Source organism: Osmia bicornis, chromosome 14 (genome assembly GCF_907164935.1).
Source record: "Osmia bicornis bicornis chromosome 14, iOsmBic2.1, whole genome shotgun sequence".
Classification (NCBI taxonomy): Eukaryota; Metazoa; Arthropoda; class Insecta; order Hymenoptera; family Megachilidae; genus Osmia; species Osmia bicornis.
In genome coordinates, this window is record NC_060229.1 from 90,056 (window position 1) to 109,092 (window position 19,037).

The 19,037-nt window shown below is 42.2% G+C and overlaps 2 protein-coding genes across 3 annotated transcripts; one reads left to right on the forward strand and one right to left on the reverse strand.

Annotated features, from left to right (window-relative positions):
* Positions 1-3,964: 3,964 nt before the first annotated feature.
* LOC123988498 lies at positions 3,965-13,250 on the reverse strand. The gene is made up of 2 exons (XM_046288763.1): positions 12,927-13,250; positions 3,965-4,320 (listed from the first exon to the last, which is right to left on the reverse strand). Exons 1-2 carry the CDS (start codon positions 12,985-12,987, stop codon positions 3,965-3,967), a joined length of 417 nt encoding a protein of 138 aa, XP_046144719.1. The 5' UTR covers positions 12,988-13,250.
* Positions 13,251-13,390: 140 nt separating this feature from the next.
* Positions 13,391-18,990, forward strand: LOC114880504 (cytochrome P450 18a1). 2 transcript variants are annotated; one of them, XM_029196579.2, is made up of 6 exons: positions 14,621-14,696; positions 14,782-14,944; positions 15,252-15,373; positions 15,580-16,009; positions 16,129-16,393; positions 16,607-18,990. In XM_029196579.2, exons 2-6 carry the CDS (start codon positions 14,812-14,814, stop codon positions 17,031-17,033), a joined length of 1,377 nt encoding a protein of 458 aa, XP_029052412.1. In that variant the 5' UTR covers positions 14,621-14,696; positions 14,782-14,811; the 3' UTR covers positions 17,034-18,990. The 2 variants fall into 2 exon arrangements, with proteins under 2 accessions (XP_029052410.1, XP_029052412.1); XM_029196577.2 differs by having other exon boundaries at positions 13,391-14,944.
* Positions 18,991-19,037: the final 47 nt, after the last annotated feature.

The window sequence follows — 19,037 nt, forward strand, 5'->3', positions numbered from 1 at the left end:
TGAAGAAATTCGTTATTCATAACAAGACTTGGTACGATGCTAAAGACGTGTTTTAATCGCGTACAATGTACAGTGTACGGCATACAGGATTCGAGAAGATACAGTTCATTCAACTGTGATGATTGGTGGCAAGTTGGCGCGCTTCAAGGTATTATTCTTGCTCATTTCTCCTGATAAATTGTTTTTACTCGATCGATCACGTATCTTTACGCATCTTCGCGAATTAACAGAAACGTGCAAACCAACGACGACGAATCTACGACGATTTGATCGAAATGAGACACGAATTCTTTCAAAAGACGCAACGACGATTTACGTAATATTCCTTTGGATAACGCGAAAGCTGTATCCTATTAGCGTTAGCGCTATTTCGTCTAAAATACTTTTATTTGAAATTAATCTTGCCGACTTTTACAAATAACGTGTTTCTACGTTATGTAACCCCTAAGCTGACATCTTAACGTTACTAACGTTTATCTTTTTTACGAGTACGCGCTCCTTTTTGACGATAGTTTTCTCTTTTCATACTTAAACCTTAGCAGAAGAAAGCGATTAGCGTCGATCAGGAAATGGAAAACGTATCTTAACCTAGACTAAATCTAAATAAAAAAGAATGAGAAGTAGATACGCAGAGGGGCAGAGAAAGATGGATCAGGAAGGAAAATGCCGCAGCGATCATTCATCGATTGACCAATAAGTTATTCGACCAAAAATTTCCAGTCACGTTGTCTCTAAATAGCCAGTCTGTGTTTCACTTTCGGCGCCCGATGAGTAAAATTCATTCGAGTACTCGGGACGACAACCGCGATGATGGTGTGTTCGCGTCGTGTCAAGGACAACGCGTCTATCGTCGGCTACTTTCCTGAGAGCCAAGAAAATCTCCGGTTCTGACAATGAGGCGTATATGAATACGATCGCGCGTCGCGCCGCGCCCTGCAGGAGGCGATTGTTGTATAGGTAAGTATGTACCTAGAAATGTCCTGGTTCTCTTCATCTTTTCCTTTCCTCCAACTTTTCATTCTTCTCCACTGATTTAGATATTTCACCTACCTACCAGAGATCGGTCGTTGTGGAATTATCGTTGTAGGCGCGTTGATCGCTGACATCCAAACTTGAGTTAAATCGAATTTGAAAGGGTAGGACAGGCAAGAGAGAAAGAGAGGGGAACAAAAGAGGGGAAGTGTATTGGGTGAGATAACGAGTAACGTTCGCTTGTTCTGGCAACGATCTTGCGGAATTAGGCCGACGGGGTCTGTCGCCGATGTCCTTGACATGCTGAAAGTGAGACCCAGTCCGTGCGTGCTGACTTTAATGTGTTACGCAATCGGTCGTAGGTGTATCATCGCGAGCGTCAAAACTCGCATCAGCATCGGTACCGGTCACCGCAGTTCGGTAGGGTTTAGCAGGGTTGCGGCGCGACGTTCGGTTCCTATCGCGTATCTCGCGAATTTCTTATTTCTTTTCGGGTTTTTCCTTTCTATGCTTGTATTCTCTTCTGCTTTCTTTTTTCGCATCGATACGCAAACAAATTCGCCTTTGTCTAATATCAAATAGGTATTTCAAGCGAATAAAAGAAAAGTAGGAGCAAACATTTTACAAATACATCTACACCTACTTTAATATTTAGTATAGATACTTTAAATGCGTGTTTAAAAACGATAGTATTAGAATTCTTTGACAAATTCTGATCTGCAATGTAATTGTTTGGCTATATGCCTCTGTTTTTTCAGGATACGAAGAAGATGATGCGGAGCCGATGCAGACTACATATCTAGTCGCTCGATACGTAGGCGCCAGGCGTCTTGACGCACGTATTGCGGCCATTATCACCCTCTCGTATATGCTGCATATCCGTTAACTCGGAACCTTTTATATTTTTTTCTTTTCTGTTCCAGTCATCCAAGTTAGCTTGCCTCCAACTTAGTTGTAATGTACGAATTTATGATTAACTGCAAGTATAGAGCTACCAGTGCAAATAGTGCACCCTGTATGCCGTTAAAATTGCTGGTATCGAGTAACGCGGTCGCGTTCATTGGTACTACATACTTATGTATTACGTAATTATGTAATTATGTAAACGAAAACGAAAACGAAAACGAAAACGAAAACGAAAACGAAAACGAAAACGAAAACGAAAACGAAAAAGAGGTAAATATTCGACTTTTCGGTAAATTGGTAAAAGTTGATTTGAATGGTCAATGTCACATATCTACCCCTACAACATACCAATATACCTACATAAATATACATAGAATATACACATGCACACGAAAAATAGAAATAACTTTTGTATACTTTCCTTTCCATGTAGTACATGAGATATGTATTTTCGTTAGTATTTACACACGTGACAAACGAAAGCGTTACGTATCGCGCTACAAAGAATTCTCGCAACACCTTCTATGAACAGGTTTAATGTCCGTTTTTAAAATAGTTCCTCGGTTCGAGGTACGAATTACGACCGACAAAATTTACCATGTAAATTACGAAAAAGCCCGGAGGGCGTGAAAGCGAACTCTCTATAGATGCAAAGCAGTTGGTTAGATTTTTGGTAGAAGCTGAATTTTTAGTAATTGAATTGCAAATCGATCACCAAATTGGGGAAAACAACGAATGATTGTTTGAATGATTGTCCTCTCTCCCTTTTTGTCGTAATAAGGTGTAAACTCGCGGTTGTCATTTCGGTATCTCGCTCCTTTTTCACATGAATTTTTAAACGTGTCTTCTTTTGATGATTTCAAGCGAAGCAATATAATGAGGAAGAAAGAAAAATATATATGTATGTATATAATTCTCAATCCGGGATTTACGAATTCGCTCAATGATATAATACGTTCAACTGTTTTTATATACATATAATACTTTATTCCTGCAAACAGCAATTGAATTTCGATTAACTACTTAAAACGGCTAAATGACCGACAAGACAAGCAGCAGTTGGTCGAAATAGAAATCGTTCCTTGATGTCGTGTTATCTCGAACCAAGAGATGGAGTAGATGGAAAGGGTAATCAATCGTGATAACGCGAGACGCGAAACTTCCGCGTTAAGTAGTGCAAACAACGCGACGCGACGCGACGCGACGCGACGCGACGCTTCGAACTACTACGCTTGGGGAAAGGGAAAGTGGTTTGTCGAGGTTGTGATCGTTGGATGTAAGTAAGTAAGTACTTACTTACGTAGTACGTATAGTCTGGTGTTTCTTCCCTTATTGCATTTGTCACGATGAGTTGTCCAATCTGTCTTGAAAATTTGTTTCGAATAGAAATAGACAGGAACATTTCGGAATTATTTCGAATACCTTTCCTTTCGGAAGGGGACATGGAACGTATGATTGTTGATAAAAATGGAAAATTTGTGTTTGATTCGGTACAAAGAAAGCCTAGCGATAAATCGAACAACATTCTAATTCTAAACTGATCAATGCACTATGAAATTATTTGTTTTACAGAGAATTCGAGCGAACGAGGATAGAAATGTACGAATAAACGAATGAAAGAATAGTGAATTGTATTATGTATTTCGTTTACATCCCAACTTTTTCTTATGAATTCATAAGAAAAACTAAACAACGTTTCCCTATAACAGATTTAATTGGTGGTTCTTTAACGATCGATTCAAGATCACGTTCGTGTCGTTACCAATGATCAGACAGAAGATCATTGCGTCAGTGTTACTAGACGCAAAATAATTATTCGTTTAAAGGGTGTAGTAATGAAGGGTATAATCAAAGAATCAAGAAAAATGAACAAATAATAATATTCTTCGACTTCCGAGCAGTAGAACGATCCGTAAAATGGTTTCGAAAATGATTAAAATGTTCTTGCTCGTCGTAAGAAGCATGTTTGAATAGGTACATACATATGTATATGTAGGTATGGATTGTCTACCGATTAACCACTGACCGTACGTTGCGATTCTCTTCGGTCACGAATAAGCAATAAGGGTTAGCAATAGTTTTCAGTTCAATATTGTGAAGCCAAGTCAAAATCTGTGAAGCGTATCAATGGTCTGGGTTTCGCGTGAGCTGTACATGGATAATTGTATTTACGAATGCAGCAAGGTTTCCATTCGGTCGGCCGAGATAATGCAGAAGTTACACAAATACGTGGAGACCTTGCTGGACAAGGTGTGCAAGAGTACGCTGCCGTTGTTTCGGTTTCGGTTTCGGTGCTGCTTTGGTCGATGCTGTATCCAAAGCAGCAGCCGCCCACCTGCCACTGATTCGACATTAAGTTTTTCGCTTGTTGATGCAATGGCGAAGAGGTTTTGGTCAGAATGTAGCCAGTACCAACCGGGCCGTTTACGCGATTCGCGTCAACTAAAACATATACATATTTTATAATTATTAGCGAAATATAATATCAAATTAACCGTTCTTCTCGCTTTCCTTATTTTACTATTATATGTACGTTCTCCATATTATGCTTATGGATTCTATTACCTTTTTATTTAGTGTGCAAGATTAGAAGGGGTTAGGTGATGCATTTATCGACCATGTTTAACGAAACTTACATTACACTCTGTTTCGTTCTCTTTTAATATCATTTTTTTTATCCTTCACGCACGATTTACACAAATTTTCCGTATTTATGGTAAATTACGAATAAACGCGATATCATTGAACTGTACAATTTTTAATTAACGAATCGTTTGTTTTTTGACATCGTAATGAGTCTTTTTTTTTTTTTAAATAAATTACTATCAAAGATCGATTCTCTTTCCGATCTCTTTCCGATCTCGCTTTCTTTTATTGATATGATCGAAGAGTTAAATGAATGAGGGGCATTTTGTGTTTCGTGAAACGAACAGCCGGAACAGGCATTAGCAATGGCAGTGAGTCGAAAAAACGTTACGTAAAGGCAAAGCAATGAATTTCGAAAGCATATAGGTGGGATTGCGTTGATGCGTGCGTGCGTTGCGTTGCGTTGCGTTGCGTTGCGTTGCGTTGCGTTTTGTGCGTATGTGTGCGTCGCGTAAATACGCGTAGGGGCGAAATCTTGAATCGATGAGAAAGCCAGGTTTCAAAGAATAAGATAGGATTCCTATAGACATATATAGATGTTTTGATTTTCGAGATGACAAAAGTACAAATTCGAACTTTGGACGAGGAGCGTTGCTCGTGATTCGTGGTTCAAGAGTCGACTCTGTGTACGCCATACTCTTGAAATGAGGTTATAACCAAGGTTACCAAACGGAGACTACCTAAATACCCAGATACATACGATTATGGTCGTCCACTTCTCTTTGATCGAACATATTTATTTGACGGGGTGCTTGACGATCCCTCGAAACGATCTATTGGATGTTGGAACGTTCTTCTGACTGCACGTCGGAACGCGAATTAAATGTGTGAGATATATGTACATATGTAGCAGGTAAAATGCAGCGAATAGCGAATAGCAAATAGCAAATAGGGAAAATTAAATTTCAAGCCTTTTCACCTTTAGTGTTAATGTTTTCATCAAGAAAATGTTCGAGATTAAAGAGGATTGCAAGGTGGTAGTTGGTCAGGTTTATACATGTATGTACAGCATGTAACTCGTCTCTGGAATTATTAAGTGACAACAAGAATATCCCGTTTCTATTTATTTATCTAAAGTAGCCTAGGTAACCCAGGCAATTGTGCGGAAATGTGGGCAATTATGGGAGGAAAAAAAGGTGAAAAAATTATCCGTTCACTTCTCCCACCGTTGAGAGTTAAATAAAATCAGAAAAGACGAAACGAGGGATTATGATCTGTGCTTCTACTTATTTACACTGAAAGTGACAGTGATTCTATATCTGTCGCCATGATGACGTAACGACGATTGGCTTGTCAGGGTCGTCGGACATCGTGTTACTCTCGTACAGAAGTCGATCGCATCGAAGAGGGCGGCCGATTGTTTTGTTAATTAAAAAGGAACGAATTTTGAGAGGATAGGAAGGATAGGAAGGAAAGACGATTTCGTTTTTTTGTCAATAGATTATACATAGGTTCATCTACTATTTCCCTTCCGATTTTCTTTTCATCGTCGCGACGCGACGCGTTGACGGTCGGGAACAGAGGTGTTCTTTTTCACCCGAGACACTACCGTAGCATTAATTTTTAGCTCAGGAATTTAAAGCGATCAGGGAAGAAAGGGCAGGGCAGGATAGGACAAGACAAGTAATCTCGTATTCAGCTGACCAAGATTCGCGTTCGTATTCACGGAACGCGAGGACGCGGACGCATCGATGGTGTCTTTCGGCGAGGGTGTTGAACGGCGCGGCGCAGCGCGGCGCGGCGCGGCGCAGACGGAAAGACAGAGTATTTTTGCGCGTTTCCTATTCGCTTCGGATTTCGTTTGCTCACCGCGCCAACTCTTCTTCTATTCCATTTCGATTCGAGTTGTTGGATATGCATCGCATATGCATATACATATGTATGTATGTACATATACTTGAATTAAAACAGGCAGGCACGTGGCCTCTAGGTATAGAAGAGGAAACGCGTGTTCCACTAGTCTCTCTCCTCCCTCCTCTTATTTTTCTCCATACCTCCTTTTTCGTTCTTTCTTTCTTTCTTTCTTTCTTTCTTTCTTTTCCCTTTCTCTTTATTATGTACGCGTTCGCAAGTACACACCTATTTCTCTGTTCCCTCCTTCCGTTGTTGTATTACGCGTTTCCATGTAAGTACGCACACACGATGCACGCGACATGATCTTATATGCGTGGCTGCATAAGTATTTGATACACTTGCCGTGCTCTTAGTGCGACACCGGTCAATGTCCTTTCGAAGGTTTGGATCATGCGATCCGAAAGGTAAGTAAGAGTGAGTGCGTAGTACGTGGCATACCGATCGATCGATCGATCAATGTAAACGACTGGTTACAGGAACGGGTTGATGAAGGCTCGATCGGACGACTAATCAACTTTGCTATCTCGTAACAAAGTATTCTGATAAAAAGCTAAAAACACGAAAGCGATGTAACGATTTGCGAAAACACACGTTAAAGGTAATGCGGCTTAATACGTTCCTGACTCGGAGAACACGGAGACACGAGTGACGAACGTCTCCTTGATAAATACCAACTAGCTTGTTTCCTGTTTAAGAGGTTTGCTCGTTCGCTCTTGGTCATATATTTCCATCTTATTTCGAGTCAATCTCTATCAAGTACTATTTTACAATTGACCGAATCGATTGCGAGGTTCGCGAATAAAATTATGCAACGTTTTTCTTCTAATTTCGACTCTATTTGCATTTACAATTTGCAATTAGCCAAGTTCAAGTAGGGTCGAGGCAACTTCGGCATTTTTTATTTTCTTCGATAAGCAAATCGAGGTCTAAAATCGACTTTGAGCAGATTGTTCTGATAGAGTGTGGGACAAGAATCGAGAAATCACGTTCCGCGACCGACTTGGACGCAAGAGAAGCCGAGCCGTTTGTCACTTTTACTGTTGTTGAGGTCAGTCGAGCATTGACCGCACGTCGATTCGATTCGATTCGATTCGATTCGATTCGATTCGATTCGATTCAATTCAATTCACGTGTGCCCATATTTTTCATATTTTGTCTGTTTGTTTTAAAATCAATTTTATTGGTTCAATTTTCCTTTTCCTACCGAGCTTAGCTTTTCAACAGGACAAAACAAATAGGTACATATGTAGTATTTCGGTAACATATCGAATTTCAAACTTTCGATCGATTGGCTACGAAAATCGGCCAGCCGGAGAGGGAAGGACCAAATAGAGTGCTGTGCCTAGAGCCTACTGGAACACGCTTTGTATACGGCACTTATATACCACTTTACCGGTCATTCACCTCAGCTCTCGTTCAAGCTTGGAGGTGTTAGCGTTATTTGCCTCGTTCCGCTTTGTCGTTATCATTCTAAGCGTTGATCGGTTCGATCTGATCGTGCCTGTCGATTTGTCAGATTCATGGATTCGACGGTCGGGTCTCGTCTGTTAAGGTTGCGGACGTAACGTAAACCAATGGAGCAATAAAACAATGGAGCAATCGTAGGAAGGAAAGAAAGAAAGAAAGAAAGAAAGTCGGTAGAAGTAGAAAAGTGTTTGTCCTCTTTGGGTTTGCGATTATCCAGTTTCATGGTTGTTGCTTACGAAACAAGCGGAACATTTTGATGAATTTTGCAACGCAACATGGACGAGCGCTTTTGTAATTCCGCAATACTCTCGATTCGATTGAGGAATACGATAAACGTACTTACATCGCATCGGTAGAACGAGTAGAGGAGCACGCTCGTGCGTATGCATAACGGCAAAGGAATGCATGCAAGGCGGGCGAACGCGAATCAAGAAATTCGTAATATCAGCGATTTACAGGAGGAAGGACAGAGAGAATCATTAGAGTGTTCGTGTTCGTGTTCGTGTTCGTGTTCGTGTTCGTTTTCGTTTTCGTTTTCGTTTTCGCGATCAAACCTGCGACATCGTTTAAACGAGCCGCGTTTACATATGCGCTGGCCACCAGGAGTTTTGCGCTCGTTACATAATCCTTAGAGGGATCTATTACGTTGGAAAGTGGAATCGTTCGGTTTGTCGTTTGGCTAGCCGGATAGTTATTTAGGTAGGTAGTTAGTTAGGTAGCCAGGTAGATAGTCGACTATCTGGTTAACGAGATTGGCGAAGAACTGATGAAAGATGATGAAAATATCGCGATTGTAATTGCAATAAGATCGGCCAATAAGATCATTCTGTTCGTCTCGTAATGACGAGAAAAGAAATGACGAGTTGGGCATCTAGAGAAACGTTAGATGCAGAAACGAATGGTGCGGACCGGTGACACGAGTACTGACGAGCATAATATCTGATTGAGAGAGGAAAGAGAGAAGCGGAGAAAAAATAAACGTTGATTCGATACGCTAGAAGAAGCTTCGAAAATTTCGGCTGCGAAAGAGGTCTCGGGTTATCGACCCGTTGGCAGTGGTCAGTGATGGTAACGGGCGAGTAGCGATCGAGCAACCAAGCACACGAGCAACCGGACAACAACCAGTTCATCCGTTCGATGCATGGTCCGGTCCTTCACCCGGCATTATCCCAAGTATTACGTACTCGCACGTACCGCACGTGCTCGCAATGCATCACGTGCTTCTACCCTTGCACCCTTTCTTCCTGTTGTCGCTGCATCTTTCTTCTAATCACCCTTTTTTTTTCTAACCGATCGAATCGATCGAATCGATCGAATCGATCGAATCGATCGAATCGAGGAGGGAACTCGGAACTAATGCTAAGAACGAAGCGAGGAAATGCGACGCGTCGCCTGTTTCAACAACTCCAACTACGGTATCTAACGGGTCAAACGAAGCTCTCAGAGGGGCTATGCGAGAGGATTCGGGAGACGAGCCGAAAGCGGAATAACGGACAGTCAAAAACCGCCTTCTCGTACCTATTCGAGCGGAGTCAGGGTCCGTTATTAGCCGTTAGAAAGGAAACCCGCTCCAAGGTGGATTATATGCGGGCGTAGGTATCGCTAAAAAGTATCCGAGACACGGACCCGTTTCTTTTATCTCGTTTTATCTTTCTTTTCTCGCGTCCCGTGTTCCGCGTTCTCCAACTTTGCTTCCATTCAACTCTCCTCTCTACTTTCGGTAACGATCTTTTCCCTACAATCGAATAAACTAACGCTAAACGATTAACGCTAAGCACTAATATCAATTTGGACAGTATTTTGCAAGTATTGAAGACACTGAACGTACGCTAGTCGATACAGTTTGAAACGTCTAATTCGCGTTTGTCTCGTAAGGTGTAAGGTTTTAGTCTTTGTAATTTGTGGTCGGATGAACTGGATCGATCGAGCTCGAACGCGAGGAGAAATCGAGGGCGCAACGAAAGAGTAATCGAATTGGAACGAAAAAGGTACGATATACGTATATAATCGAGAAAGAGAGTCGAGAAGAATCGAGCCGATCGAATTAGATCGGTCAGCGCGCAAAGCAGTCGCTCTTGACGCCAGAATCCGTCGTCTTTCTGGGATCGGGCTGCTGTTGGTATGGTTTACGCGTGGTTTGCAATGCAATTCGCGTATAAGCACATGTATTCACGCGCATCAATGTATATGTATATGTATATGTATATGTATATGTATATGTATATGTAGTCGTCAATACATCTTGTAGTGTTGCGCGTCTCGTGCTTTACTCGCGTATAAATGCAAGCGGTAAACGCGAATACGAATGCGAACGCGAACGCGAACGCGAACGCGAACGAGAACGGGAACGCGAACGTATATGCAAACGGGTCGTATGCGGTTCGTATACCTGTCGTAGGTTCCCTGGAGGCAGTAGGTGGTTGGAATCGCGAAGAGGTAGTAAAGGAAGGAGTGGTAACACTTGGAATGTACGTAAGGTAAACGGCATCCGGGCAATGCCCTCGTATGTAAACAATCAGAAATTGCAGGCTTGATTACGCGAGCAAGTTGTTTCTCGCGTATGCACACGTTCGAAGAATCGATCACGTTTACCTGCACGCGTGCTCACTGTCCGTAACAGTTATAATAGTACGAGAATGCGAGTGCACCGCATACCAGCTCTCTCCCATTTGCGTTTCTCTCTTATCTTGTTTGCTATTTATTATTCTGTTCACCGATTTTGTACACTAATGAACCAATGATTTGTTGTTATTTCAAAATGAATCAAATTAATTATAAGTAATACGATTAAGCTGTTGGCAAAAATCGATGCAAGACTGAGAAACAATAGAAGAGAGAACCGGAAAGATGTCAAATCCGATTTCAATAGCTGCTTAGTATCAGCTGGTTAATTTATTATGACGAATGTGAAAATTTCATTGAATTTGTAGCGTAACGTGCGAAATTTATAAACACACATACATGTACGTAAATGCATGTAAGGACGTACATAATTGTATATGATACAAGTATGCACGTTGAAACTTTCGGAGGTCGAACGTTTACCTCGAGAAGTGAAGAGGCGTCGCGTCGCGTCGCGTCATGACGTATAACATTGTGCTTTATCAACCCTGGCCGAGTGGATTGCTGATATTGCTTATTCAATTTTAAACAAGTTCTGCGTGTCATTGATTCGGTAGCAATTGATGAGTCATTTTCATTTCGTCACAGAATCCGAGTTCGGTAACTACCGTCCAACTGGACGCCTATTGCGTTACTCTACTTTATCTTTGTTTCACGATTGATAAATCGTCATACTTTTGCTTGCGAAAGAAGAAATTTTCTTCAATACGATGCATTTTATGAAAAATCGTTGCGTAGCGTTGGTCGGATGTTTGCTATTAAACTCGCGAACGGACGAATCGAATTTTGCCAAGTCTAAGCGACTCTTTACACTTAACAAAATCGCGTTGCAGTCAAATGATTTTGTAAACCGACCCAAACGATTCAGACTCGAGCAACAAAAGAAATCGTGAAAAAAATCATACCTATTCTCTTTATAATATTGCGAAAAAATAGGATTGTTCAAATGATGTATTTGTCATACTATTGCAATTATAAAACGGTTCAACGAAACGATAGTTTTTCCTCCCTCTTTTCTTTTTCTTTTTCTTTTTCTTTTTCTTTTTCTTTTTATTCGAAGAAGCAGAAATGAAGAAGGTAAGGTAAAAATACAATTGAAAACTAGCGTATAACATGTAGATAAATTTTAAGAAGAAAGTACTATCAGTTTCGTAGCAACGAGCACAGAGCGCAGAAGGACAGGAAAACGAGCTATCTGTTTGCTGTTTTCAACGAAATCGAAACCTTGAACTTGACGATTGATACCGATAAGTTTAGACCGTTTTATCAGAAGAATTACAAACGGAGGGTGGTGTTATCGTTTATTTGGCAAAAACGACATGATTCGCAATTTACGTATGTTTGTTTGAACGTGGAAGTAGCGTACTTCGGAGGACGTTTGGCTTGGTTAGCACAAGGGATATTTCTGGTATCGTCCCTGGTGAAAACCGGACATGGTTATCGAGAAAGAATACGAACTGGGTCAATGACCGGACCGTCGAAGAACCGCGACTGCTCGCCGGACGCCGAGACTCTGACTCTGTGTCAGCACGCGACGCTAAATGAGATTCGTTTGAATACGAAACAGCAAAGCAAATCAGCGAAACGACGGCCAATACGACGATCTTAACGTCTGCTGTTTTATGCTGTTTTATGCTATTTTATACCATTTTATGCTATTTTATTCCATTTTATGCCGTTTTCTGTCGTTTTAGGCGCGCGGTTCCCACGGTATACTTTTATCCGTATGATGCGACGCGACGCGACGCGACGCGACGCGACGCGACGCGACGAATGAACAAACAGTCGATATAGGTACATACCGTTCTTAGGTACTCTGTTTCTATTTTGTCTTTATCGTATCCTTATATGTATGTAGTAAGTAACATACATGGGTATCATGTTCTTATTAACCATCCGTTTGATCACAATTGTTTACGATTGATGTAATCGATCCGACTTTTCGCGTATTTGCGTATCGTCGCGTTTTATTGTGAAATAACGAGAAGCAGATACAGGAGAAGAAGCAAAAGAGAAGGCGCGAACGGAAGAAAGAAAAGTGCAAGACCAGGTGACCCGAAGCGAATCCTTTGCGAGTAAACCGAAGAGGCACCGTTGGGTTTCGTGATAGCGATCCCACCTTTTCCTCTTTTCTTCTCCTCCTTCTGCTTTACCTCCTCCTACTCCTCCTCCTCCTCCTTTACCACCTTTACCACCTTTACCACCTTCACCACCTTCCCGCCCCCACTACAGGGTGACAGTTTCGAATCCCTGCAGGGGGCCCGAATCCCCCACCCGAGAAGAGTGGCGGGACAGGAGACCTCGTGGTCTTGGACCAACGAGACGTAGGAACAAGGAGTCCGCCTTCGCATCCTCGACGGAAGTCGAACTACTGGCACTGTCCTGATGGAAAGACTCGTGCTGTACCCCCACTGAGTTTCGCACCTCGCGGTATCTCGTTCGACCGACTACCGTCTTACCTGACTCCTTCCGTTCGTTCGCGATCGTCTCCTGCTCCTCTTTCTGCCGTTGCCCCACCATGTTCAGAGACTGCCGAGGGGCAATCGAGAGACGTACGGGGGCCTATTTACAGCCGCTGGGGGGCCGGTACTCGATGAGTCACTATATAAGACGGGCAAGGACAAGAAGGTGTATGTTAGTATACATTCAATCTTTCCGTGGCTCGCACGATTCACGAGGTAGCGAGCGCCGGTAAATTCGGCTGCGGCTGTGACCGACTTTTTTCTTTCTTTCATTCTTTTCTTTAACTTTCCTTTCCTCTCAGCTCCTCAGCTCCTCAGCTCCTCAGCTCTCCTTCCCTCTCGTCATCTCGATTCTTCTCAATCTTTCTTCCTCTTGCTCTTCTTTTTCCTCTTCCTCTTCCTCCTTCTCCTCCTCCTCCTCCTCCTCTTCCTCGTCCTCTTCCTCTTCCTCTTCCTCTTCCTCTTCCTCTTCCTCTTCCTTCTCCTTTTCGTCTTTCTTCATTCATTTTCAATCTCCTGCTTTTACTTTTCTACCTTACCGAACTTAATCCATGACACGCGGCAGCATTGTATCGATCTCATCTTCCTTCCTCCATCCAGCTTTTTTATTCATCTTTACTCGCTAACCTAAACACCCTCTCAACTCGTCATTTGGCACCCTCGCTCGCTTCTACTCATTTGAATTTTTTTTTACTTTCTGTGTGCAAATCGAAATGGCGCGATAGTGTCGAAGACGCGTAGATACGATCTGCGTCCTTTCGATCCCGTGCAGCAGGTGACTTCCGTCAGTTTCCGCGCCACTTCCATCTTTTCCTCTCGATTCTCTTGTCTCGTTTTTCCGTTCATGCGTTTCGTACACGTATCTTCCTGATTGTTGCACAATCGTACAATTGCCTTCAAGGATTCTTTGACGAGCCCACCCCCTCCCCACTAGTTCTTCTCTCCTTCTCTGCTTTCCTCCTTTTCGCGAGATCACCGTATATGTATACGGACGCATCACACGCATATAGACGCACACGTCCTCTCTCTCTCTCGATCTCTTTCCCAGTCTCCCTTGTTCCGCACCCCTTCTTCTCTTTTTCATCGTATATTCCCCTCCAGATTATACCCCACCAGCCCAATCGACTTTGATACTTATAGCCGCGAATTTCGGAAGTTTCGTTTCGAGTAAGAAAATCGTGTTCACAGTAGAAACGAATCGAGTTAAGGAAACTTAAATGTGCTTTTCGCCGAGGCCGGTACAGTTATCGTGATTGAAAGGGAAAGCAAGGAGAAGGGAAGAAAAGAGAAGCGAGGAAGGGAAAGGAAACGATAAAAAAGGTGGTGAATGCTGAGAGGAAGGGATCGAGTAAAAGTTTAAAAAGGGTGAGAGACGCACGAGGAGAGAGGAAGAAGAAAGAAGTGTACATAGAACTTTTTATCGAAGAAATTAAGAAGATTTTTTGAAGGAGAGCGGTCGAGGAAGAAAGAGCAAGAAGTAGAGAGTGCCAGACGGCAAAGAAAGAAAAAGAAAGAAAGAAGGAAAAAGGAAAGCATTGTGTAAAAGTTGAAAAAAAAAAAGTCGATCGAATTTGTTAATCGAAAGGGAAAGGATCGAGCGTGGAAGGCGCGTAAAGGCTAAGAGACTAAGAAGATTAGCGTAATGTTCGTGGAACATGCGGCCCAGTGGGCCTGGAAAGCTATGGGTGGTACGAGAATCGAAGTTCTTTACACGCTTCTCGTGTTCATAGGTGTGCTGTTGGTGGCTAGATGCTTGCAATGGCTTAGGTACGTTCGTTCTTTACCTCCTGGCCCATGGGGCGTACCCGTGTTTGGTTATTTGCCATTTCTGAAAGGCGACGTTCATCTTCAGTACGGTGAACTCGCGAAAAAGTATGGGCCGATGTTCAGCGCCCGGCTGGGAACGCAACTAGTGGTTGTTCTTAGCGATCATCGCACGATTCGCGACACGTTTCGTCGGGAGGAGTTCACTGGCAGACCGCACACCGAGTTCATCAACATCTTGGGCGGATACGGTAAGTGTGGACCGTGCATCGTGCATCGTGCACCAGCATCGCATCGCGCGTGTCACGCTCGCTTTCTGATAATCGCAGCCTTATCTCTCAATTTGCCGTCTTTGCGCTTTCCCGCCGCAACGCATCGTTTTTTCTCTTTCATTTTTCCTTCTTTCATCTCCTTCGAAACTTTACGCACAAGCTTGCTCGCTATCAATCATTCCGTCTCCTTTCCCCGTCTCTTTACACTGTCGTCTTTAGAGGTGCTTTACGATGACCGCGAGTCGCTTCGATCGTATCAACTCTAATCAGTTTTTCTTTCTCGTAGGTATTATCAACACCGAGGGTGATATGTGGAAAGAACAAAGAAAATTTCTTCACGATAAACTTAGAAGCTTCGGCATGACCTATATAGGCGGTGGAAAGAAAATAATGGAATCGAGAATCATGGTGAGCACTATGCACAAGCAAATCTTCTTCTTTTTCTTCTTCTTCTTCTTCTTCTTCTTCTTCTTCTTCTTCGTCTTCCTCTTTTTGGTTCCGTTTTATACTTTTCTTTTACTCTTTTATTGTACTCTTTTATTATATTTTATTATTAACTTTCGTGAATGGTATTGAGAAGGAAATAAAGGAGCTTTCTTCTCGTTGAATTTCAGCGCGAAGTGAAAACGTTCCTTCGTGGACTGGCGTCGAAAGGGGGTAGATCGACAGACGTTTCGGCTTCTCTTGGTATGTCGATTAGCAACGTGATCTGTTCGCTCATAATGGGAGTGCGTTTTCAACACGGAGACTACAGATTCAAGAGGTTCATGGATTTGATCGAGGAAGGCTTCAAACTGTTTGGCAGCATGGCTGCGGTGAATTTTATTCCTGTGATGCGTTATTTGCCCTGTCTGCAAAAAATTCGTAACAAGATATCGGAAAATCGTGCGGAAATGGCAGACTTTTTTCAAAAAACGGTTGATCAACATCGAGCAACATTCGATGAAAGTACTGTGCGAGATTTAGTTGACGCGTACTTGCTCGAGATCGAAAAGGCGAAGGGAGAAGGCCGCGCTAGTTTGCTCTTTCAAGGAAAGAATCATGGTGAGCACTCAACACGATTGTCCTTTTCTTTTCCATCGATTCCGGATTCTTACGATTACGGATTATCTTTATTATTGAATTTTTTAATATTATTTTTATTATTATAAATTCATCGTCAGATCGACAGATGCAACAGATTCTCGGAGACCTGTTCTCTGCTGGCATGGAAACGGTTAAGACCACCTTGGAATGGGCAATAATTTTGATGCTTCATCATCCGGAAGCTGCAGCCGCGGTGCAAGAAGAGTTGGATCAAGTGGTGGGAAGGTCGAGGATGCCCGCTTTGGAGGATTTACCTTTTCTTCCTATTACCGAGGCGACGATACTGGAAGTTCTTCGACGATCGAGCGTCGTACCGTTGGGTACTACTCACGCAACTACACGGTAAGTAGATAGTAAGTGTACATATTTTATTAAATTTATCGATGCGATCGCTATTTTTCATCTTCTCGAATCTGCACCCAATTTCAGTTTTTCCAATAGAAACTAACTATTTTTATTTAATTTATTTGTTTAATTTTCAAAATCGCCTCTTCAAAATCTGCGTTGAATCCTCGAATGAGATTAATGGGAATGCAAACGGCGTTATCGTTTCAGAAATGTGACGTTACACGGTTACACGATACCGGCTGGAACGCAAGTTGTCCCGTTGTTGCACGCGATACACATGGATCCAGAGCTTTGGGAGAAACCCGACGAGTTTCGACCGAGTCGGTTTCTCTCGGCCGAAGGCAAAGTCGAAAAGCCGGAATACTTTATGCCTTTCGGTGTTGGCCGACGTATGTGCTTGGGTGATGTACTGGCGCGCATGGAATTGTTCTTGTTCTTCAGCTCGCTGATGCACACGTTCGAATTGAAATCACCGCAAGGTTCATCGTTGCCGAGCTTGCGCGGCAACGCTGGTGTCACTGTCACACCCGATCCTTTCAACGTTTGTTTATTACCGAGAAATCTGGACATTATCGAAGATGCGAACAACGACACGATCTTTGGTGGAATTTTACGGAATATCGGCAGTCACTGAAAAACCTGCGATTCCCTTTTACGCTCCAACGACAATCCACGGAGCACGGTAGTCGTTCCTAGTGCGACCCGATTTCATTTTCTTCTCTTTTTTTTTTTTTTTTTTGCTTTTCCTCACCCGATTCCATTCGATTTCACTCGATTCGTGGCTGTAACCTTATTCTTATTATTATTATTCAATCCGATCCAATTAAGAATCGCTTCTTTTTCATTTCATTTTATCGCCTACATTTTTCCACACTTTTCCTATCGCTTTCCTTCGATTTGCTGATTTGCAATATTTAATTTGCAATTTGCAATTTGCAATTTAACGGTTGTGTACTTATTGGACGAGCTCTCCTCGGTTCTTACACCACCTTTTATTTATTCGCGTTTAGTCACTAGTTATTTAGGAAAGGTATGTTATACGTTATACGTTCAAACCTGAAGAATTTCGAGCCTGACGAGCTTAACGAGCCATGTTGATCCAATGTTTGTACTATGTATACAATTTACAAAGGCGTTTTGCAACAACGTTACCTTTTGTCGTTAAAATTGTTATCGTGACGTTGTCTCAGACGCGATAAGAGACAAAAGACTTGTAAATAGAGAAACGGCAGCAACACAACTGGTGTAACTGGTGTAACAGTGCTATAGTTGAAAATATAATAGTAATAGCGATAGTAGTAAAAGCGATATAGCGGTAATAATATTAGTAAATAGCGATAATATGAAGCAACAACGATAGCGCATCGATAGGAGAATCAGTAACAGCTATAACATTGGCACGTAATATGTAGTAAGAAAGAGGAGAAAGAAAAAGAAAAGTAAAAGTAAAGTAAAGTAAAGTAAAGTAAAGCAAAGTAAAGGAAAAGAAAGAAATGGAAAGGAAACAAGTGCGCGCAACAAAGTGTTCAGTGTACACACAGATTGTCCAAGTACCTAATATAATAGGTTTAGGGTGTAAAGCGTAGAGGGAATAGTGGCGGTCGACGAGAGCGCGAGGTTGCCTTCGTCTCTGAATTCTCTTTTTCTTTTATCGTTTGAAAGTTCCAACGCGACTGGATCGGAATGGATTAAGTCGTAGGGCTGGCCGTTGGATGAACACGGCTATTGACCTACACAACACGGTGATTTTCGTGAAAGTTAGAACGAGATTCTTGCGACACCACAGCGCAGTTAGGTAGCGTGTAGAATTCAAGAGAGACATCGAACAACTCGATCCATTGGGTGCGAGCAAAGATTAAGGCTGTGAATCTCGAATTTAGGACGCGGGATCCTCGAGGTCCCTGTGATATCGCGATCGTAAAATCATTTCCAAAGATTTTTTGTTGCGTGTCCGGCGAACACCGACGAAGCACCGACACAATTTTTTACCGATTACAATTTACTTACAATTAACTTTATTCATTAGCTTTCGCCTTAATAATTTTGATGCGCCTCTTATCTATTGGTAGATAACAAGTCTACAAGTCTAATTTGAAAGAAATCTAATTGCGTCGATACCTCGTCTGTATTCACCAGTAAGAAAATGATTGTATGTACATACATGTGGCATGTTCGAATCGCGGAGCACCGCATTGTGTTCACCCGCCGACCGCGAATCTGTGTTATTTAATCTGTTGTTCTCTTTTCTAACGATCATTAAATGTATCTACATATGTATATTGCTTTTTATCCGGCAATTTTATTTTTACCTACCCCTCTACTAATAGAATGCCCGTATCTACTAATAGAATAGAGTATCTACTTGGTACTTGGCGTGAAATTCGAGTTAATTACCCCGTGAAAGTAAACGAATAACGGGTACATACCGAGTACTCGGCACTCGGGGCGCTTGCTTACCCATCGTTCGTTAATCTTAAGCAAACGAAAGAACAGCGTATAGCCTACAAAGCATTGATTCGAAAAGTTGATAGAAACGAAGGAAAAGGATGAAGAACGAGGAAAAACGATGAAAAACGAGGAAAAACACGGAACAAGTTCTTTCTCCTTATATGTATGTATAATAGTAGAAACATAACCG

Bases quoted from the DNA above. Each gene is read 5' to 3' on its own strand.
- LOC114880504 (XM_029196577.2), top strand. From the start codon at position 14,572: ATGTTCGTGGAACATGCGGCCCAGTGGGCCTGGAAAGCTATGGGTGGT. The intron at 14,945-15,251 runs GTAAGTGTGGAC...TCTTTCTCGTAG, and splicing joins CAACATCTTGGGCGGATACG to GTATTATCAACACCGAGGGT. The intron at 16,010-16,128 runs GTGAGCACTCAA...ATTCATCGTCAG, and splicing joins CTTTCAAGGAAAGAATCATG to ATCGACAGATGCAACAGATT.
- LOC123988498 (XM_046288763.1), bottom strand. From the start codon at position 12,987: ATGGTGGGGCAACGGCAGAAAGAGGAGCAGGAGACGATCGCGAACGAA. The intron at 4,321-12,926 runs GTAAGACGGTAG...TATATGTTTTAG, and splicing joins GAACGAACGGAAGGAGTCAG to TTGACGCGAATCGCGTAAAC.